Here is a 24,327-nt window from a genome sequence, read left to right on the forward strand (position 1 = left end):
GAAAATGAAACATTTACATTTAAATCGAATAGCTTACACCATTACAACGGCGACTGACAACTTGTTTGAGATTCTTAAGTCTTCACTGTAGCAATACGGACATGACCAGTGCTGCCTCACGGGAAAACTATGCAGAAGACACCAAAGGTAACGCTTTTTTCGACCTATCAATAATACTGACTGCCAAGTGAGGTAGTACCAAGAATTCAAAGGATTTATACTTTTATTAAAGTCATGATTCCACAAGGGTTTAGTAATTTGTCAGGTGGAATGCAGTCTCTCGGCGTATCGGAACATGGCCCAGTAACACGCGCGACTTCTAACCGCGAGACACGATCGAGCACGAGTGCAATCCCGGCCTTGCGGAAGGTCGACGTCGTGGATTTCTCCCGCGCTCTCGCCGTACCACAATAATACTGGCTGTGGTCGTATAAGTGAAATATTGTCGAGGGCTGGTACGGCGTTAAACTCCAGTCAAATAAAATGCATACGTTTACAACATAATATCAGTCGTTTTACTGGCTTTATTTACGTATGACCAGATGGTTTTAAAAGGTGCAATAGTTCAAGATTTGTCTCCCCTTTCCTGTTAACCGTCTTGCCTTTTTGCTTTTATCCATATGCGTCGGCGCTTTTATCCGTGCGCATGTCCGTGATTGAGACAGTATTTATCGGTGTGCGTGGCGTGACTCTGTCCTTTGAGGGAATACGCTTCCGTCTTCAGGAACAACTACAACGCAATAAATATACAAATGCAAAGTTAAATAAATGCTATTTTGCAACGTACTGATTAAGGGATTAGGGTGTACATAAAGGCAAAACAATGTGTCTCAAATGGAGGGTAACATCGTGTACTACCAGGAAAAATTTTAAAAAAAAAGAATTAATTGCTAAGGGGAGTTTTCGAGACCAGTTATTCCAAGGTTTTATCACATTATTTTAAGCATCCAAAAATAAGTTAATTAAAACTTTTCAGAATGATCCTAAGGTAGCTCATGAGAGATGATTTTACAGAAAATTATTTTTTGGGATAATGTTCTGTGGATAAAAAAGGGAAATACTTGTCAAGAAAACGATGTGACGTCACACTCAGATATGACCCGCCATCGAATTTTGTTCTACTATCAATGATTTTTTTTTTGACATGTTGTAAAAATATAAATGAAAATAGGCCTAGTTTGGGGGGAGAGTTTTTCACGGCGCTTTAAATGGTGCTGATATTGTCGCATCTTTTATGTCCACTTAAATAAATAAAAGTTTGCAGAACAATGACATATAGACACACACTGATCATGTCTTTGATTGAAACAGATGAGATTTACATGTATGACTGTAAACTAACCAAACTTTACCTTCCACAATTTGTAAAAAAGAACAAAAAAGAACAAAACAGGCGAAACAAATGTATGAAAGGGCGATGCCAAAGTACAAATGAGCTGACCCCTTCCGTGGCCTTATGGTTAGAGCAAGGAACATGACTGGTTGGTGTGGTGTCAGTATAATGTGACTAGGTGGGGTGCCATGTATGGTGTCTTCGGCATGATACTTTAGGGCGGCAGCACTTTGGCGAATAAGACTCGCCCTACACGAGAAGACAAAATATATGTACACACAACTTATGACACCTCATCTTCCTGTGACTGAAAAATTGTTAAATACCCTACATTGTTAAACCCCAAGCATACATATATGCATATATATGGTGGCAAACCTCGTTGTTTTGCGAGGCACATTCGTACTTTCGAATCGCCCTTTCGTGCTTTGGATTTGCATTTGTGTGTGGTTCAATAATCAGTAGAGAGAACGAAAGCAAACTTGGCCGTTATCGGCTTCCATATCTTGGCCGTAACAATGTAATGATGTCTCATTACCTTGTGGCACTTAACGAAAGTGTCAAAACATTATTTTGTTCCAGTCTGCTAAGAAAACACGCACGGACCTCAATCCAATATATACATGTGCAAGAAAATCAAACGAATTCTGCACGAGTCGCCTTCAATTCGTCGAAATGACTATCATTGGCTGCTTTCATTAGTGTTGTCAGATGACTAGTTACCGTATGACAACATTATATACTTGACAAAGACATCAGTAAAATATTAATTACTACCTTGACCTTTTTGATTTAAGCATAGATCCGCAAGGACAATAGGTAAAGAGTAAATTCGTGCTTTCTTGACATCAATGTATTTTACACTAATATATTTCTTAACACGTTTTGTATATCCAGACAGCACATGACCTTTCCATCCCAAATTCCGGGTCACCTGACGGCGAAAGTAGAAGCGCCAAATGGAGATCAACCCGAAGAAACGAAGGACAACATTGTTTAGTTTTGTCGTGCATATTGGCAAATAGTCCGTGCATGCTTGTTTTGAAACATTTATTAACGTGGTGTTTGTTCATGCGAATCAGTTTTAAGCACGTTCAAGCAAAATAGCATCGTTTAAAACCGGCCAATGTTCTGTAAAAGACTGACACAGATCACTTAGCCCTTCGGTGAAATGTCACTGTGTGGCCCTTTAATGATTGACAAGTTAGTGCATCGTGAATTATGCCATATCTACGTGCAGCTATTCTGTTTTAAGCTTTCTATACTAAACAATCCTGTTTTTAAATGGCGCTTCACACGACGAGGAGTCATTAAGTGTGTATACGTATATTGTGTCTTCTTGTGACAAGGGGAATCTATGCTGTCAAAGTGCTGCCGCGACAGAAATATCATACTGAAGACACAAGACATGACACCCCATGCGGTCACAATATGATGACACCGGGCGAAACTACTCCTGTTTCTTTGCTTTAACCTCTCAGCACCGAGCGCCAAAAGAGGCAGTATTTTCACTAAACCAACACTTTTAAAAGGAGTTTGAACACTAATCATCATACCGTAAATTAATAAACACCTCACGAAAAGGCAAAGATTCATAATTGTTTTATGAATCCTGAAATTTAAAAGAATATCAGACTTTCTTAGAACAAACCAGAGTGAGTTGGATTAGAACGTAGGATGGAGTTAAAAAATATCTGAAGGTCAAAGACCACAATTAAGGGGTGTTCACTCCAGCTGCGTGGTTTGGATAACCGTGGCCCTACCTAAAACTGAAACCAATCCCGTACTCTGAGATAATGTTATCAAAAAGACTAGAATAAAATGTGACATGAAAAATGCGTTAAGCCGGCTTGTGAACCACACCATCTGTTCACTAAAGGTTTCATCCATTGCCAGCGACGTTATCTGCACCTTTGGTATTTGACAAAGCACACAGTTACCGTCCACACTGTTTGATCAATTAACCCAATATTGTATCAGGGGTCAACCTCGGGCTGTACATTGGAAGGCCTGCCAGCAGCCGAGGGTAAACCACGACCATCCGCAGGTTGCTAGCAGACCTTCCCACGTACGGCCGGAGATGATTTATTTATCTATTTGATTGGTGTTTTACGCCGTACTCAAGAATATTTCACTTATACGACGGCGACCATCATGGTGGAAGGAAACCGAGCCGAGCCCGGGGGAAACCCACAACCATCCGCAAGTTGCTATCAGACCTTCCCACGTACGGCCGGAAAGGAGGCCAGCATGAGCTGGACTTGAAATCACAGCGACCGCATTGATGAGAGGCTCCTGGGTCATTATGCTGTGCTAGTGCGCGAACCAACTAAGCCACGGTGGTCCCTGCTGGAGAGGAAGCCAGCCACGTGTTCATAAAGGTCTTATAATAATTATTTGATACAAACACTTATGTTTTTCTGATAAGAAGTTAATCAAACTTCACAAAAACTCTTATGTGGCCATATAAGGCGGACGAATCAATCAGAAATTAGTAAAATGTGTCAGTTGACAAATGTTAAGCTTTACGTAAAATGAAGCTTATTTATCTTTACGTGGTAAATTCGGCTTTCCTTTCAAATGTTGCGGGTGCACCCGCAGGATTGAAAGGTATGTACAGGACACATGGGACTAAACATACGCATAACTTTAGGTGCGTTTGCAGTAGGTACTCACCGCTTCCCAGTAACGGACGAATTCCAGGTCGGTCACAATGTTGTCACCTGTTTAGGGGTTTGAGAGGAAGCTCTGGGTTAATACGCAAAAATCTATTCAAGACTGTCGCGGTGAACACGTTTGTGGGTATAAGAAACCGAGAAGAGAGCAGAGGGTATTCACAGCACTTCGCCATGATAAAACTCCTGATTTCAAGGCGCGATAAAGCAGGCGGGACCTGGGTTCGAAATTATGACCTCAGTGGTTACACTATGTAGAAAATTTCGGGCAGGCTCCGTTATAGTTCACATGGACAGAAATGGTCCAGAAAATAATGTGAATATATTTATCTACTTGATTTATCTGCACAAGTTAACGATAAAAACATTAAAAGCCTATGATGGCCATAATTTTACATAGTTAGGACAGGAGTGGAAAACTCTGTGAATGAGTTAGTTGTTCTCATGACTTAGACGAAAAAGAACATTGGAATGTTTTCTAGCTTTGCATTTCTGATTTTTTACCCCTCTACATTCATTATTCACGAACAAAAATCCACAAATAACTCTGTCATACTGAAAACTACCTCTTTTTGTTCAGTTAAATTTTAAAGCTTCTGCTTTGAAATTGAAATTGAAATTATTCGGAATTACAAGTTTCCAGTGTAATGTAATTAAGGCCTCGGCTGTGTAGTATATTCTTCATTGCTCCCTTTTCAGTCATGTTTTGGGAGCAAACTAGCCGAGTATTACTTATCCATTTCCTGGAGAACAACTAGTAGAGGGGTAGCCAACTAATGTTGGTAATGAATATACCTTCAATATCAGCATCATCTCTTCCATATTCTTCAATATACAATGCGCAAAGATATCACCGGTACTTCAGAAGAAATTCAGAAATCAGTCTATATGCTTAGCCCATCACCACAGATATAAACGCACGAACGCAGTCACAGTCTTTCATACACGGATAAACAGTATTCCCATATCCGAATCTGAGAGTTTGCTGCAGCTAGACGCTAATTACCGTCTTCGTCCATCTTTTTATAGAAAGCATCGTAATCGGCGACCTCTAGTTTGTGATCGTTGTTGTTGTCGTATTCGTCGTAGAGGGCTTGCGCCAAGTGACCCATCAAAGGGTTTGCCCGCGTAATGTAACAGACATATTCGTGGCGCTCGATGATCTTGTCATCTGAAAAATGATCCACAAACACTTGTTTCTTAATCATACTCATTGAACAATTTTCAGTCAATTTTATTTGATTGCTGTTTAACGCCATATTTTCACGTACACGATGGTGGAAAGAGGGAACTACAACCCTCTCTTACTTCTGAAAAAAAAAGCAATAATCTGTTAAATTTAAAAGAAAGTCTGTTTTCCGAGTGATGCTGGAATGTATCTCTGCATATTATTCTGTACAGCACACATATTCTGTTAATTCAACACAACGATTCTGTTAGACTACCAGGATGTTATGTTGAACATAACACAATATTGTGTTACAATACATTCTAGCTTCACTCAGACTTTCTGTAAAAATTAACAGTCCAGCTTAAGACGATGTTTTGTAAACGGACGACAGTTCGTTCCTCTCCGGTAGACTGAGCGCAGAGATACGCAATTACATGTAGTCACCTCTACATCGTCTGGCTTCCTCTCTGGCCGTACGCGAGAAGGTTTGGCTGCAACCGGCTTGGTCGCGGGTTTCACCCCGTTCCCCGGGCTCCCAGCATAATGCTGGCTGCCGTCGTGTATGTGAAATATTCTTGAGTACGGAGTAAAACACCAATCAAATAAATAAATAAATCAATAACTAAAATGGTCTTTGTCAGAATTTTTCAGAGAAATCGACTATTATACATTAGAAAGGACAACACAATCGCCCACCTCTTTAGGTCAAGAGAATCTAATGCTATAGAAGACAAAAAACAAACTTTTTTACCGTGAGTTGTTTGGGAATACCGTATGGGAATATAAGAGAGCATTTAAACGTCAGTGGAATTGACATACTTACCATTAAAGTCGTACACGACGAAAACCTGATCGAACTCGTGCGCAGTTAAAAAACCGTCGTTGTTTAAGTCGTTGTTGACAAACATAATAGCAGCACTAAGATTGTACGGGCGCAGATCAATTCTGTAACAACAATAACAACAAATGCAACAGCAACATTTCACATAGCGAACGACAACAGACTTCAAAATGTCATGGCAATTCAAAATTATGTGGAAATATAATATAATTTATAACATTTGTCAATGATTTCCCACTTGGCTCATGCATTTACAGGTCCACGCAGGATTAGCCGTATTAGCAAACGGCGAACCTATTCCACTAGTAACTGAGCCAACGTGAAAATCATTGATAGTTGACAATTTTATTAATTATAGCTTACTATGTTTATATTAACAAAACGTGGATGGTCATCTATCCCGATTTCACATCTCACGTGTGTTTGGTACAAGCTCATTGGTCCAGTTAGATGATATTGTCCGAGTTAGATGATATTGGCCCGGTTAGATGATATTGGCCCGGTTAGATGATATTGGCCGAGTTAGATGATATTGGCCCGGTTAGATGATATTGGCCCGGTTAGATGATATTGGCCCAGTTAGATGATATTGGCCCAGTTAGATGATATTGGCCCTGTTTGTCATGAAAATGATTGAAATCGTTTCCTGTGTATTATGCCAATAACATCAACAGTTAATTAATAATGTAGATTGTTAGACTGAGTTATATTGCGTAAGCCAACATTCATATTGCTAAGAGCAAGGCGGCGTTCGATAGGCTTTCTAAATGCATAAACACCACTGACACAGGATTAATAAACAAATATGTACCGTATGATAAGCTACCATGACAGCCCGCATTGCTTTCGTTAAAGGAAAAGGCAACAAAGAATGTAACCTGTGTTAATCAGGAAGAGGGCTGGAAACAGATCTAAACGGCCACGGTCACTTTTTCTGATATGTTGGTTACTCACTAAATAAATTTTTAATTGTTATTTCTTAAGAAGTCCATCGGATGCGCCATATTAAAGCAACCTGAAACACAATGTCGAGTCTTTCGTGCCACACGCATGTATGGTTAAAAGACATATAGAGATATGATCTCGTTTGATTGATCAATGCATACATACACTTGGTCTTTTGCTTTGTCTTTTCTTTTAACAGTTACTGCTGATAGAAGGTCCGGTTCACTCGCTTAGGACGACGACAAAAATTTAATCATTAATTCGTCCAAACTAAGACAAGCTGTGGAAATATTTCCAAAATCCGCTCACTTTCTCTTAGGATTCGTAAGTCCATTCGTACGTATAACCGTAAGTCCAGAACGCTGTCTGGGTTACGTCAGCGAAACATAAGTAAATGGTTTAAGCATATTCACTAGGTATATATCGTATATGCTGTACTCACTGAGCGGACACCCCAGCGAACAGCGCCCCACAAGCAATCAAGAACAACATGGCTGTGTCTCTCAACTATAAGGCCTGCAAAAATACAAAAAATGAGTATAATTCTTTATTACATATATTCAAATTACTACTGTGAATATCGTTGTACATCTGTGGAATATTATGACAGTGTCGTGGCGAACATGAGTGCACCGAAACTGAAACTCAGACGAGTACAGTATAGCGTACATAGTATTCTGTTCCCCCGTAGTCAATGGCTGTGGAGCGTTGGTAATGGTAAGTGGTAGACGATACGTTCACTGAGAATCACTTGTCCCACGTTACACGTGGGAAAGTTAGTGAATAACTTGCCAAAGGTCGTGATTCGCGTTAGGCATGTCGGATTCTTCCGCTCCTAAAAGTTCACCACTATCACACAAGGAAAAGAAAGCAATGAGTATGCCTTTAAGTTATAAATAAATAAATAAATAAATAAATAAGTATTCTGCATAGACATACTTGAAAACATATTGTCCTGAGATCATGGCGATATATATATATATATATATATATATATATATATATATATGTATCGCCGACTTTAAGTAATTCTAATTCTGTTGCGCAAATTATATACGGCAAAAACTTTGTACTCGTAGCCAAATTCAGAAGTAACTTTGTCTTAAGGTTAAATGCTACCCGGTGACATGATTTTACTATAAATGGACGAAAGAAAACTGATTGAGACAGTGGATCCAGGAATATAATTCAAATATACTGGAGACATTGTTTATTTAATGAGACCACGCCAATTGCAAAGCATACAGTTCTAAGCTAGTCCTGGCAGACTGTCTATGATAAACTCGACCCTGTACTTACCAGTGATCCAAGATAACATGCGGCATAGGTTGGGTCAGTAACAGTCTTATATTTCGAAAAGCTTATCTCCCAGAAGTGGTATTTCGTGCGTGTTTGACCTACTAAGTCTAAATCACACAGCTAAAGACGGGCTCTCGAAGCTGACATTCTCCATGTTGTAATCTGTGAACATTTATTATTATTGATCTTATTGTTATTTAATTCAAGATGGTTTTTTTAGCTTATACAACGACGGTCAAGTTGATGATTTTTGACGAACAGGTTCAAAAATCTAACCACTTCCGAAGAATCCCACGGGAAAACGTGAAGCCAAATTTTATTAAATTTCGTCAAGCAGTTAAGGAGATATCATACCGACAAATATTAACCAGTTACAACATGGTCAAAGACACAAACAAACAAACCAACATGCATCAAAATATAATCAGTTATTAAACCGCTCATATGTAAAGCTTGGGACCAAAAACTTGGGACCGGAAGTATTGTATTCCGCCAAGCAGTTCTGGAGGTCGCCAGTGATAATACATGGCGTCTACAAATTTCACTTTGCAGCATTTGATAGATCCGTGTAAAATGTTATGATTTCATCCTACCTTAACATAGATTCAAAAACTAGTGTGTCAAGGTTACTCGGTCAAGTTAAAGTTTCTTACAGTGAGTATGACGCTCACATGCACACAAAAGACACTTGTGTTGAAATCTAACACAACAACTTGAGTTCTTTTCATTCAACACAGAAACACGTGTTAAATAAATATGAACTATACACCTGTGTCACAAAATAATAAAGCTCAAACCTGTGTTGAACCAAAGGAATGAGGTAATTTATGCAATACAACAAATACTTGTGTATTTTTCTTTTCACACAAGCTACAGGTATTCAAATATGGCACAAGACTTCTGTTGGAAAGAACATAAGTTTCTGTTCACACAACACAAGGGGAAGTTGACAAATATGGATAGGGCTCTAAAAATGCAAGCCTGTGATAATAGATCCATTCATGGTTTTGAAACAACCTTAAAGTTTCTGATGGCCTTTGGTTGCTCACCAATATAGCGCGTTGACCTCAATGCAGCTGTTCTCGGTGCACAGATAACGGTTAGCTTTTGACATGGGAGCTGTCCATAATTATCTTTATATAAACTTGCTTTACGAAGACTATTCTCTGAGTAATTGAGCGATCCTAGTTGGCACAAAAAATCACCTCGGCCACATTTATGCATTTATAGCTGTATATCCAATTTCAGACACACGAACTCAGTCTGTCGGCAATGGTGTCGGTGGCATAAGGCATAGAGTGTCCACCTCGAAGCCGGAAAACATGGGATTTCCAAATCTTTTTAAAAGAATGGCACTTTTTGCTGCCTCGCTTGGCACTCAGTACAGAGAGGTTAGGGCAAGAAAAACAGGACCGATACGTCAGCTGTGAGCATAGTGTGACTGCGAGGTGGGGTATCATGTCTGGTGACTTTGGCATGATAATACAGCGGAGGCAGCACTTCGATGACATATACATATTTACACACAGCTAATAACTTACTGTCGTCAAATGGTTTATAAATACGACGTAAAAACCGGAGCATACATAAATAGAATTGAAATTATATTGTCTTGATACAATATAGTAAACAATGATATGGATGACATCTACTAATGGTGGAGTGGAAAACGGAATGTTTTTATTATTTGTATTTATTTTTAGGCGATTAGCACGCCATTGCAGCGCAATCACCCAGGAGCCTCTCACCAATGCGGTCGATGTGAGTTCAAGTCCAGCTCATGCTGGCTTCCTCTCCAGTTTTTGATTTTTTTTTTAAAATCCTCTCCAGCTGTATGTGGGAACGTCTGCCTGCAATTTAGGGATGGTCGTAGTTTTCTCCACTATAATGCTGGCCGCCATCGTATGAATGAAATATAACGAAAAACACCAATCAAAATAAATAAATCTATTTTTGTGAGGACATGTCCTTGTACAAAGTACAAGGACATAAGAAGATCTAGCAGTATCCTACAAAAGTAAGTTAGGTTAAAACAGACTAATACCTGACATCCATTTAAAAGTACATACCAATCCTACTGGTCTTAAAACCAATCCACTTATATAGGACGATGACAGGTTCATATTAAGGAGGCTATACCAGAGATGTTTGGCCAAAAGTCCATATTCACAATTCAAATTTAATTTTCTGAATTCACCAGTAATAGCTCGAGTTATGGCCTTTTAGAAAATGTCAGTCTCATACTTAATATACTGTTAAGACAATTCTAAAGTTTGAAAAGTTATAATGCGACCCGCTTCAAAAAATTTGGGAACTTATATATGTGTGTATGGCGGTACAGGCTCATTGGTCCAGTTAGATATATATATATGTAAACCCTCTTTAACTGAAATTTGTCGAAGTCTATTTGTCGCGTGGCTTATTAATGATCACAGTAAAACTGCAAGGCATTTTAAAATTACATTAAATTTTAAATTATATTAAACTTATAACGATGGAAAATTGATAATGATTTTGTTTTCGTACATAGCGGCTCTTTTCAAGCGAATGATGTGCGCCAAGTTCAGATGATGCAAACTTTCGTTTTTGCCTCTGTAATTATTCACTTGTGATACACTTTTCTGTCCTAGCTTTAAGCGTGGAAAATCTTATGTCATAAAAGTTTGTGAACAATGCAAAATAATCAAAGACGTAGAGCACAGAGAGTAAAACAAGAGCTGTAACGATAATGTGATATCTGACAAATGGTCACACCGATGAATTGCGGCCTCTTGTCAATTTACCTCAGTTAAGGTTTTATTCTAATTGTTCATGTAAATGCATAAATAGTAGCAATTTACACGTCCCCTAAAATGCAGTGATGTTGATTGCAATTTATAGAGGTCACTGGTCGAGATTTACTCAAAAGGCTATGTTGTCTTCACATTTAGCGTAGAATCACATTAAAACGATGCAAAGAGACCAGACGGGAATGCTTAGTTCGCCAGTAGTTATAGCCGGAGGAACATTGTGAAGGGATGACCGTCGTCATATAGGCCGACCGAACCACTAATATTCGACTTGAGCGTGATTCGCGAGGGCCACGCGATTTTGGGAGTTCTGTTAACAGATTGTGGTCACACTCAGGAATTTTTCATTTACACGATGGCAGTCAGCTTTATGGTTGGAGGAAACAGGATTGCCCCAGTGGCCCCCAAAAGAGGGATAATCTACAAATTTGGTGTCCAAGACCAGGTATGAAACGGCACCTCGTGTGTGCTGTAGGTATTGTAAGGCAAACACCTTTAACTCACAGGAAACAGCAATTAACTTGTTCAGACTAGAAATCTGGATCAGTCGAGTTGTAAAGATTCTCGTCTTTATATTAATTTATTAGATTGGTCTTTAACAAACTACAATTCGTTTAAAGTAAACCTCTATATATACGGCGCAGATCATTTTCATGGGTGAAGGAAACTGATGTGCCCGGGAATAAACTGTCGACATTTGGCAAATAACTCACGAGATTTTTCACATATGACGTGCAGAATTGGTGGTTAGCGTGCTAGCGCAGAACAATGAACCAGGAGCCTCTCACAAATGCGGTTGCTGTGAGTCCATGCCCAGTTTATACTGGCTTCCTCTCCACTTATACATGGGAAGCGTCTTTCAGCAACCAGTGGGTCATCGTGTGTTTCCTCGGGGCGGTGCCCAATTTCCTCCCACTGTAAGCTGGACGTCGTCCAACAAGTTAAATATTTGTCGACGTGAAACACATTTGAAATGAGTAAATAAAAATTTCCAGTCTAAAGTAGGGATTAAACCACAATATGTTGTGTGAATACACTAAAAGTCAAGCTTTATAGTTACGGCTATGTGCAAGCCCTACCCCATCCTGCCCAACCGTACTCCGTCCTACCCAACCCTACCCCGCCCTACCCAACCCTACCCCATCCTGCCCAACTGTACTACGTCCTACCCAACCCTACCCCGTCCTACCCAACCCTACCCCATCCTGCCCAACTGTACTACGTCCTACCCAACCCTACCCCGCCCTACCCAAACCTACCACGACTACTCCATCCTACCCTTACCCCATCCTATCCAATCCTACTCCGTCTACCCAACCCCACCACTCCCTACCCAACCCTATCCTGTCTTGTAACATCCTACCCCATCCTACCTTGCCTAGCCCTACCCTATCCTGTAACATCCTACCCCATCCTACCCCATCCTACCCCATCCTACCCTACCTAACCCTACCCCATCCCACCCTACCCATCCTACCCTACCTAACCCTTCCCTCTCCTATCCTACCTAACCCTACCCCATCCTACCCTACCCTATCCTACCCTAACCCTACCCCATCCTGTCCTACCTAACCCTACCCTACCCTATCCTACCTAACCCTACCTCGTCCTACCCTACCTAACCCTACCCTATCCTACCCTACCTAACCCTACCCCATCCTACCCTTCCTAACCTTAACCCCATCCTATCCTACCTAACCTTACCCAGTCCTACTTTACCTAACCCTACCCCGGCATACCCTAACCCTACCCAGTCCTACCCTACCTAACCCTACAATATCCTACCCAACCCTGATCCATCCTACCCAAACCTACACCACCATAAGCCCACCATTCGTAGCTATAAAAAAACAAAACACAAAAAACAGCAGTTTGACAAAAAATTTTGACAAAGTTTTATTGACAAGTTGTATAAATTTTGGGTAATCCGATCGTACATGTAACCTTAACCTGGGACTCGAGCTTTATCTGGGCCTCTTTATTTGCTCTCCCAAAGTTTTCGTCTCTAGCCGTGGGCATGGCCGTGACTGAGGCAGTACTTGTCGTTGTGTTGCGGGTGCTTTTGACCGTGCATAGAGAAATTTTCCTTGCTCGCGAATAACTGTGAAACAAAAACAAACGTATTTCATCAGCAATAAATCAGCTTAAAACTTAAATGTTAACCTGAATAGTGTTAAAAGAGGAAAAAAATGCATTGATTCAAATTTCAGATGAATAGGCGTAAAAATTTATTATTAAATATGGTCTTAAATATTCTTTTTTGAATTTTCTTCATGGAGGAAAGAACACCATTTTTGTATGGTGGGTAACTGGGACCACCTCTTGGTATGTATCGCATTTGCATAATAATGATCCAAAAGTTATGTATGACACAACACTTTCCAGGAACCACATTATCTCTTGCGTCATTACTATGAAAATTTTCGTATCATTTTGGTAAGGTGGGCTCGGCTGCTCTACCCAAAATTAAGATCATCTCCTTTTTTCACAATAGTTGATTACACTTCCTTTCTGTACATTATTAACTTTAACGCACAAATTGAGTGAAGGCTCCTAAGCAACTTGTCAATTGCCCTTTAAATGGTGTACGTCTCATTAGTTTCAATCAAATCATTCCACGAGTTAATCTTTTTCCGGATGATGCCGAGCGCGGCAGACTAAAATTGATAATGGCGGTTAGTGAAGGCTACCCTGCTGCCAATGTAATAGGTTCATTTGTGACTTTATTATTCTTTATTACATAGACTTTATTATTTTTGTGATCTTTATTATTTACGAATAACTAGGTGATTTTAAGTCAGAAGTACTGCAGGACGAAAAGAAACGCCTTTTTGTTGCATGTAAAAATGCAAATTTAAGGCTGCATGTCTACTATGTAAGTGTCTTGTTACCGGGCCTTGTAAGGCGTTCAGCATTTTTTTTTCTGTGGGAGAAGAAGAGGGGGGAAGCGACACTTCATCGATTCACTTCCTGCCTCATAGATTTCCTACTGATGTCCTTACCACCTCCCAGAAACGTACAAACTCCAAGGCGCTGACAACATCGTCATCTGTTGAAAGAAGAATATTTCATTTTTAAAATTTTGGCATATATACACATCACCAGTTCCAATTTCACTCTCCCCAGCTATCAAATTCTTTATCCATGACAGATTTGTGCGTGTTACTACCGGTCAAAGACACAACGAGCTCCTTATAGGTGCTATGAATTGTGAGAATTTTTTGCTTATTCGAAGGCGGTGAACATTTTGGGTGAAAGAAACCGGTGTGATCGGAACAAAACAACCAACCTAGGGCTAGTTAATGACGGACTTGTGAAGAACAGATATGCATATTAAATATATACTACTGAATGATGAGAGAAGTGGTCTTAGATTTTGAACAAACGGTCACGTGATAGTCGTCGACCGCTTACATTCTGCAAGGTAACACAAACAGTGAGAGCAGGTAAAATCTACAAATTCCCTGTCCAAGGCCGGGACTGAACCGCCACCTCGTGTGCCAACTCTAATATTTCCATCTCGTTTCCCGCTCCTGTGCCTTGCTCAAGAATATTTCAGCATTATGGTGGGAGGAAACCCACGACCATCCGAAGACTGCTGACTCAGGACCCACTCAGGATATGTTAATCTCAGTATAACAATATATGTACATATACAATCTGTAAAATAGTCCCAAGAGTTATTGTCAGTATGACACAATGTAACGCGAAAAAATTATATAAATAAACAAATAAAAACTCAGGCTGCGACGCATGCGAATCTCAAGAATGTAACCCAGGAATCAGGAATATAAGAAAAAAAAACACCAATTACTAACAAAAATGCTTGTTCCAATTGCAGCTAAAAATTTTGTATACATAATCTTCATTACTGCTATCACACTCACTGTCTTCATCCATCCTGTTAAAGAAGTTGTCGAAGTCGTGTCTTTCTAATCGGTGGTCGTGATCCATGTCGTATTCGTCGTACAGACTCTGCGCTAAGTTGCCCATGAAAGAGTTGCTCTTGGTTATGTAACAGACATACTCATGGCGCTCGATGATCTTGTCCTCTGAGAAATGAACAGGGTGATATCAGCCACGAACGAAAACCGAGATGCGGATATTGAGGATACTGGGATTTATCAGCAACAAACGGAAAAGCAGATGCGGATATTGAGGATACTGGGATTTATCAGCCAACAAACAGAAAAGCAGATACGGATATTGAGGATGTTGAAGTTTATCAGCCAACAAACGGAAAAGCAGATACGGATATTGAGGATATTGAGGTTTATCAGCCAACAAACGGAAAAGTAGATACGGATATTGAGGATACTGGGATTTATCAGCCAACAAACGGAAAAGCAGATACGAATATTGGGGGTATTAAGGCTTATCAGCCAACAAACGGAAAAGCAGATACGGATATTGAGGATACTGGGATTTATCAGCCAACAAACGGAAAAGCAGATACGGATATTGGGGGTATTGAGGTTTATCAGCCAACAAACGGAAAAGTAGATACGGATATTGAGGATACTGGGATTTATCAGCCAACAAACGGAAAAGCAGATACGGATATTGGGGGTATTAAGGCTTATCAGCCAACAAACGGAAAAGCAGATACGGATATTGAGGATATTAAGGTGTATCAGCCAACAAACGGAAAAGCAGATACGGATATTGAGGATGTTGAGGCTTATCAGCCAACAAACGGAAAAGCAGATACGGATATTGAGGATGTTGAAGTTTATCAGCCAACAAACGGAAAAGCAGATACGGATATTGAGGATGTTGAGGTGTATCAGCCAACAAACGGAAAAGCAGATACGGATATTGAGGATGTTGAGGTTTATCAGCCAACAAACGGAAAAGCAGATACGGATATTGAGGATGTTGAAGTTTATCAGCCAACAAACGGAAAAGCAGATACGGATATTGAGGATGTTGAGGTTTATCAGCCAACAAACGGAAAAGCAGATACGGATATTGAGGATATTGGGATTTATCAGCAACAAACGGAAAAGCAGATACGGATATTGAGGATATTGGGATTTATCAGCAACCAAACGGAAAGCCAGACACGGATATTGAGGATACTATCAGCAAACAAACGGTATTTAGCCACATACGGGTAGTCAGATACGAATATTGAGGATACTGGGATCTATCAGTGAACAAACTTAAAGACAGATAGTTATATTGAGGATTCTAGGATTTTTGAGAAAACAAACGGAAAACAGATAGTGATATTGAGTTTAGTGAGATTTATCAGGAAACAAACAGAAAATCGAGGCCTTTCCACCCGGCAATGCCTTAGACTCCATGAATAAACATACACATTATCTCTGTAGGAACGCTTAACGTCGTACGCGTTGCCAGAGGCAGACTATGTTGTTTCATAGCTGATGAGATCCATAATTAAGATAGACTATCACCTCATGCAAAGACGTAAAATGTTCTGCCTCATGCTAAAAGTAGTTTGGAGTAGTGTTTTAATGATTTATTTATTTATAACTTCCTGACCTCAAGCCGTAGCGAGAGCTGGATTCGAACACATTACTTCACTGGTCGGGGACGTTTAATAATGCAGTCTCTCCACGACAGACGATGTGAATCTGTCTATTCTGTGCTATGTCGAAAGACACCTGCTTTTCTGCTACGATTGAAAAGTGATGTAATCCGCGTTATACAATGAGTTTTTCATTGGTTCAGGGGGTGTGTCTTCATAAATGCTCATATGGCTTATTATTTATTATTTATTTATTTATTTATTTGATTGGTGTTTTACGCCGTACTCAAGAATATTTCACTTATACGACGGCGGTCAGCTTTATGGTGGGTGGAAACCGGGCAGAGTCCGGGGGAAACCCACATGGCTTATTAATCTCAACTTGTCAACTATCGTGTTTCGGGCGAAAAAAGAGAAATACCTTAGCAATTATTGGCGTCACGAAGCACCCACAAGATTACTAGAAATAAGATTCCCACCAATGAATTTGGTCGAATGTGACTCATATTCACCTACCCGCTTCATTCTGTCACAATAACTTTACAACAGCAACATGTTTCGGATTACGATAGTAGCGTTGTTTTCATTGACAATTCTGGATTAATTAATTCTGTTAATTAGCCATCTATTTCAGCTTTTGTGTTCTCTCAACGGAGGCAGTAAACGGAAGACATCTGCACGAGGAGAGATGCAAATGAGCCACACGTGTTTTGACGCCTTTCATGTCATCTCATCGCCGCTGTCTTCACAACAAGAAAAAAGAAGATTTATTCAGCTTAAACTTACTGTTAAAATCGTAAATTTCAAACACATGGTCGAACTCTGTTTGCGTCAGCTGGTTGTCATTGTTGAGATCATTTGTAACAAACATGATGGACGCTGTCAAGTTGTACGGCCGTAGGTCGATCCTGAAAGTGAAGAACATAGAAGACACTGTCGCATTAAACGTTGAACGGCTTAAAGGGTACATAGACAAGACTTCCAAAACCAAGATTATGGTTTCAAATGAGATTGAGAAAAATCACTATCATCTTTGGGGTATAGTTTGCATCTTTTAATAATCCCTCTATTTTACGATCCGTCAGTTGTCAGCCATTTTCGGAAATGGTGTCATAAACGAACATACTGGGAAGGCAGGACCTGTATAGCATCCATCAACGTTGACGCCACGGCTGCTAGCTACTTAATTTCCGGGCTGACCACTGGGGCCTTAAGAAATGTAAAATTTAGAGTCCTTTTCAATTCCAAGAAAATCGATGATCTTTTTGCGCTTCTAAATGTTAGGACTCACTTTTAACTGCATGCCAAACAATAAAAACCAAACACTTCATGTATCTGTTTAAATGAAGAATGATTGAATGAATCACTATGTCTTCACCCACTTCGACGATCCACCATAATGTTGGCCGCCGTCGTAGAAGTGAAATATTTATCTTGAATATGGCGTAAAAACATGAATCAAATAAATAACTAAACACTTCGGCAAGTTTAAACCTTGAGATATTGAGCGATTTTCGCGTTACGTGTTTTTTTTTTCTCTTCAGCCAATATGACATATACAAGTACGTCAGACAGGGAAAGGCTCGCCGTTAACTTTCCAAAGTTCCGTGGTCTACTCCAGGCATTCTGTTTTCTTCCACACATAAATCAGACGGCTAAATATGTAAATATAAATATATTCTTGAGTACACTATACTACATAGTACACTGGTATAATGTGTGATCAAAGTAAACAAATAAAAATGAAATCTTACTGCGCCGAAGCTGCGGCAAAAGCAGCTGCCAAAGTCACGAGTAACAACATTCTGTTTTGTGGGTCCGATCTGTGAATACAAAAGTTAACTGTCGTTACCCGCGAGCTGGATGAGAGAAAAAGGTTAATGTGTACGACAGGAAGATGACCCAGGAGCCTCTCACCAATGCGGTCGCTGTGAGTTCAAGTCCAGCTCATGCTGGCTTCCTCTCCGGCCGTAAGTTGGAAGGTCTGCCAGCAACCTGCGGATGGTCGTGGGTTTCCACCCACCATAATGCTGGCCGCCGTCGTAAAGTGAAATATTCTTGAGTACGGCGTAAAACACCAATCAAATAAATATATATATATATATATATATATATATATATATATATATATATATAAAAGGTTAATGTGTACGACAGGAAGATATATATATATATATATATATATATATATATATATATATATATATATATATAGGGTATTCCTAACATTGATGATGTTTAGAAAAATGATGTTTCTTAAATTCTTAAAAGGAATGATTTACACCATGACTGTACGAAGAGCTATCAAAGTTCAAGTAATCAAATACCAAAATGTCTTAGTGGCTACCATATGATTTGCAACCCTATGAGTAACCCTACAGCAGAAAATTCCCACACACATACGCCAGCTCCCGGCTCGAGCTTGTCTCTGTACTGTTCCCAACAATGAAACACCGTCGAAGCTTTGGCGTGGGAAGGTCTTACAGCAGCCTGCGGATGGTCGTGAGTTTCTCCCTGTCTCTGCCCGGTTTCCTCTCACCATAATGCTGGTCGCCGTCGTATAAGTGAAATATTCTTGAGTACGGCGAAAAACACCAACCAAATAAATAAATAAATAAATCGAGGCTTTGGTAGGCCTACTACCACGCGTCAGTCCAAAACGTTAAGATGTCGGTCATACAAGAGTTCACAGTGCGATTGGGGATAAACGAACTGTTACAGTCTGTTTCTTTTAGCGAGTCGCCTATTTTCAGCTGGTTGTAAAACCAGTCATACTCGCTACCAAAATTGCCTGTAGTCAGTGAGATGTAATAACCCAAGGCATACACATCCATAAGCCTATACTGGAGGTTCATATCCGTGCAAAGAAAATGAAGTTAGAACGCTTTTTTCTAATTTATAATGGTAAACCCCATAAGCATTGTTTCGACACCAAGAACGCATTGCTTCGGGTGACGTCGTAATTATTCTGAAACAAGTGGCATGCTGGACACTGAGCGTGAAGAGTAATATGTTTACAACAGGTTTAGAGTGACGTCAATAGAGCTTAGATGTTGTCACTTTTCCTCAAAACATACCGGACTCCGCTGATTCCCCAGGATCCCACTTGTTTTTGAATGACTATGACGTCACCCGAGGCAGTGAGTTCTTGCCGTTGAAACTGTGCTTACGCAGTTTAACATTTTGAATTAGAAAAAGCCTTCTAACTTTATTTTCTTGGCAAGGATATGAATTTTCAACACACCGATGTGTAGAATTAGTGTTCTTACGTGTCACTGTCAAAAGCAATCTTTGTATCGGGTATGACTGATTTTACAGACAGCTGAATATAGGCGACTCAGCAAAAGAAAGACTATAGCATCCCTGAAAGAGCTCACGCAACCACACCTCGCTCACTGAATTGTCAATTCATGTTTCAAACGAGAAACCGTGAATTCGTGTATTCACAATTTTACGAAAGTTGGGTCATTTACTTGCCAATGGTCGGTGGTTTATGTCGGGCACTCCGTTTTGCCCACCCACACAGCTGATCGCCACCATTAAAATTTTTTTGAGTATGGCGTCAAGTATAAATCAAATAAATTAACGACAGCAACGATTTAAGCGACAGCAATGACACTTATCACTAGAGTGTCATGTTTGGTATCTTTATCAGCCTACGTCAAAGGGGAAGCCCTGTTAACGTGACAACATTAAAGGCAATGGCTTGGTGCCATGACACATCGGCCATCGTAGTATGACAAAAATAACGACAAAATGACGACGAATCCCAGCCGGAACCAAGAGACACGTTACAATAGTTTACATTCTGGATTTTCATGGTATTAAACTTTTCACAAACGCAAATACTATCTAACGAAAACGCATGAATGACATCGCTTTTACGATCGACGCTTGTAGCGATCTTCGTAAATTTTCAGCAATGTACACAGGTATACCAGAGAGAATGAACGACAAAAGACGTACTTACCTGCAATTAATGGCAAATGACAGGTGGCAAGTCCTTTGGATTGGGTTTTATATCAAAGGTTATCTCAGGTCACGAGATAATGTCTCCCACGAAGCCATGTGTCGCCAGATATACATGTATATATGTAGTAGAACATGTAAACGACACATAAACATCCAATGGTAGCGGTAAATGTAGACAGGAGTGGCTGCGAATATGTCAGTTTTAAACATCAAAAATATTTTAAGGCATATGGAAAAAAAAACTTTTCAAAAAAAAAAAAAAACAAAGAAAAAAAAAAGGAAATTGCAAGGGGGAATGGAAGAGTCTATGGGGATAGAGCGTCCTCATCGAAATAATGCCGGGACACGCAAGATGCGGGTTCAATCCCGCCCTTGAACAGGGAATTTGTCTTTTTTACAAAACACGGTAGACGACGCTGGGATGCCCGTTTCCGCAGTCTAACGTTCGCTGAAGAACTCTTGTCTTCCACTAATAAGATATTAATTTCTGCCGTTTACGTCATGCGTGAGTGTTTATCCGTGGAAATTCCTGGCTATGGTGTTAATAAATATATAAATAAAAATATCGAAGTAAGGGCTTTTTAAAACATTAAAATTCGTACACTTGGTGGATGTATTTTATCTCTTGACGTGCAATGGTCAAGCCGGTGTTTTTGTATAAACTGCCACTGTAGGAGGAGGCCTACATATGGTATCATGTCTGTAGGCATGAGATACGACGTTCTGGTGATTCAGCACTACACACTAAAAAACAATCTGCTAAATCTGACAATGTAGATTAGATTATGTTACTTTCAGTGTAACATTATGTTATGGGTTACACAATAACACAGACCGCTTAGCTGGCTTAATGGTTAGAGCGTCCGCCTTGAAGTCAGGGAACCTGGGATCAAAGACTTCAAAAATGGTACTTCTTCCTGCCTCGCATGGCGCTCAGTATTGAGAGATTAGAGCACGGAAACAAGACCGGTTGGTCCGGTGTTAGTATATAGTGAATGGGTGGGTTGTCATGTCTGGTGTTTTCTGCATGATACTTCAGTGGCAGCAGCACTTTGATGGCATAGATTCGCCTTGCCGCAAGAAGACAATATATGTACACAAATCTAATGACTCCACGTTGTTATAGGTTTGAAAAAAATGCTAAGTACAACGTAAAACATATACCTACACGATATTCCATTACACTAACAAAAGTATCCTGATCAAATAAGAGAAGACGTCATTAAAATATAGCAAAATATTTTATGGCAATAACATGATCTTTTCCGTGACCACCTGGAAAAACACAGTATTCTCTAAATTTTAGAGATTAATTTCTAGAGGGTGTAATAAATAAAGACCCGCTTTCTTTCCACCATAACGCGGGCCGCCGTCGTATAAGCGAAATATTCTTTAGTACGGCATAAAACACCAATCCGATACTAAATAAATTGACAGTTACAAGGATGTACATGGTAGAATTCATGCTGTTCTAAGTTTGTTCACGACGTGTCATGATCACCGTCAAAAACACACCAATACCGTGCCATGTGCATTCATTTATCACGACATACACACGAATCCCGTAGGCCTTCATTCGAAATTTTTCATTACACTGTGCCAGTTGTCCCTTCCTTCATATCTCAATATTATTACTTAAACTGTTTGTCTAATTAAACACATGATAATTGTGGCTCATTTATATACACTGTCATCTACCCATTTATACAAGTTTTATATAAACGTTATAAGCTTATGTGGGCCTATTCACACTGATGCCTCTTAAACGTTATAACGGTCTATGGTATATATCTGTTCTTATCTGTATTACTCAACCATTCACATTTACAATTATGCAGCCGTATTGTCGAAAACTTATTTATTTATTTGATTGGTGTTTTACGTTGTATTCAAGGGTATTTCACTCATACGACGGTGTCCAGCATTATGGTGGAAGGAAACCCACGACCATCCGCAGATTGCTGTCAGACCTTACCACACACAGCCGGAGAGGAAGCCAGCATGAGCTGGACTTGAACTCACAACGACCGCATTGGTGAGAGGCTCCTGTGTCATTACGCTGCGCTAGCGAGCTAACCAACTGAACTTTTCGAAAAATATCAACACGATCAGTAATACCCACTGTCATTCTACGGTATATATCTGTTCTTATCAGTACTATGTAATCATTCACAGTTAGAATTATGCAATAGTATTTTCGAAAAATATCAACACGATCTGTAATATTTACTGTTGTTCTTTGCAGTAATGTACAGGCAGCTGTCAAAATCCCACCCTTCAGTCGTGGGTGTCTGCATGCACACAGGTATATAAAGGTTTTGGATTGAACTGGTTCAGGATTGATAGGTCAATTGCGGTCATGTCCGGGTAAAAGTCGGCGGTAGTCGTGTACTTGTAACGTAACGATCTTTTCTTTTTAACGTCGGCATTACAACGTCCACCGAGATATTAGTGAAATCGCGAAGGGCCCAAATAGCGCTATGACCTGACATCAATATAGAAAAGTGTCACTTGTTCTGACCAAGTCGCGTTTAATACTCCCTGTTCATTTTGACATAAATTCTGTTGTCTTTGTGATGCTTGAAATGATGAGTCGTTTGTGACTAAACCTTGATAGAGTGTGGACGAAATAGTACCGCCACGCATAACCGTGACTAATGAGTCGTTTATGATTAAATCATCCAGGAGTGTGGATGAAATGGTACCGCGAGGTATAACCGTGACTAATGAGTCTTTTGTGATTAAATCATCCAGGAGTGTGGATGAAATGGTACCGCGAGGTATAACCGTGACTAATGAGTCGTTTGTGATTAAATCATCCAGGAGTGTGGATGAAATGGTACCGCGAGGTATAACCGTGACTAATGAGTCGTTTGTGATTAAATCATCCAGGAGTGTGGATGAAATGGTACCGCGAGGTATAACCCTGACTAATGAGTCGTTTGTGATTAAACCGTTCAGGAGTGCGGATGAAATGGTACCGCGAGGTATAACCGTGACAAATTAGTCATTTGTGATTAAATTGCCCAGGAGTGTGGGCGAAATGATACCGCCACATATAACCCTGACTATTAAGTCGTTCGCTTTATGTGATTGCTATTTTACGCCGCACTCTTGAATATATCACTTTTTATGACGGCGTTCAGACCTTCTCACACAGGGTTGTCGGGGACTAATGAGTCGTTTGTGACAGAAGTCACATACACCTTACCGTGATATGCTCATTATGAAGATTTTGATACGTATATACATCCGGAGTTAAGTGTGTACGGACGGGAATCAAAAGGGGCTTGGTGATACAAACAATATAAAGTATGTAGTTTTCCAAACGTACACCGCAAGCTAAATGTAAGCTTTGATTAAGCGAAAGATGCTTGAGGGGAACTAAAAGAATGCATCTCTTTGTTACTTTGATAAACCTAGTCAAAACATACAAAGTAACCCGGATAGATCACACAAATGTCACGTCAAGCATAGTTGTATAACGGACATCCGCTCGGATGCACGCGACCGGAAATGCGACGTACACAGATATTGTGCCATTTTGAAATGGGACGGCCTCTATAGATTCCTACAAACATCCAGAATTTAGCCTATGTTAAACTGTCCAAGTAATTTGTGTTCGTGGTTGGGGGGGGGGGGGGGGGCCTGAAATAGGTTCAGTCCATCCGTCTTACTGTTTGCTCGTCGGTTCGTCCATCCTGTCGTCCGCCTATTCCGAGCCGTTTATACATTCACAAAGGTTTAAGGGTTAAACTCCGTGGTCGAGTGATTATAGCGTGCTAGCGCAGCCCAATCACCCACGAGT

The 24,327-nt window shown here is 40.1% G+C and overlaps 2 protein-coding genes across 2 annotated transcripts; both read right to left on the minus strand.

The window, feature by feature from the left end:
* Nucleotides 1-456: 456 nt before the first annotated feature.
* On the minus strand, nt 457-8,276 carry LOC135481085 (uncharacterized). The gene is made up of 6 exons (XM_064761018.1): nt 8,265-8,276; nt 7,408-7,481; nt 6,003-6,124; nt 5,015-5,179; nt 4,010-4,056; nt 457-730 (listed from the first exon to the last, which is right to left on the minus strand). Exons 2-6 carry the CDS (start codon nt 7,455-7,457, stop codon nt 635-637), a joined length of 480 nt encoding a protein of 159 aa, XP_064617088.1. The 5' UTR covers nt 7,458-7,481; nt 8,265-8,276; the 3' UTR covers nt 457-634.
* A 4,648-nt stretch (nt 8,277-12,924) lies between these two features.
* On the minus strand, nt 12,925-18,367 carry LOC135481066 (uncharacterized). The gene is made up of 5 exons (XM_064760998.1): nt 18,302-18,367; nt 17,334-17,455; nt 14,941-15,105; nt 14,056-14,102; nt 12,925-13,154 (listed from the first exon to the last, which is right to left on the minus strand). Exons 1-5 carry the CDS (start codon nt 18,349-18,351, stop codon nt 13,059-13,061), a joined length of 480 nt encoding a protein of 159 aa, XP_064617068.1. The 5' UTR covers nt 18,352-18,367; the 3' UTR covers nt 12,925-13,058.
* Between the last annotated feature and the right edge of the window lie 5,960 nt (nt 18,368-24,327).

This window comes from Liolophura sinensis, chromosome 13 (assembly GCF_032854445.1).
Source record: "Liolophura sinensis isolate JHLJ2023 chromosome 13, CUHK_Ljap_v2, whole genome shotgun sequence".
Lineage (NCBI taxonomy): Eukaryota > Metazoa > Mollusca > Polyplacophora > Chitonida > Chitonidae > Liolophura > Liolophura sinensis.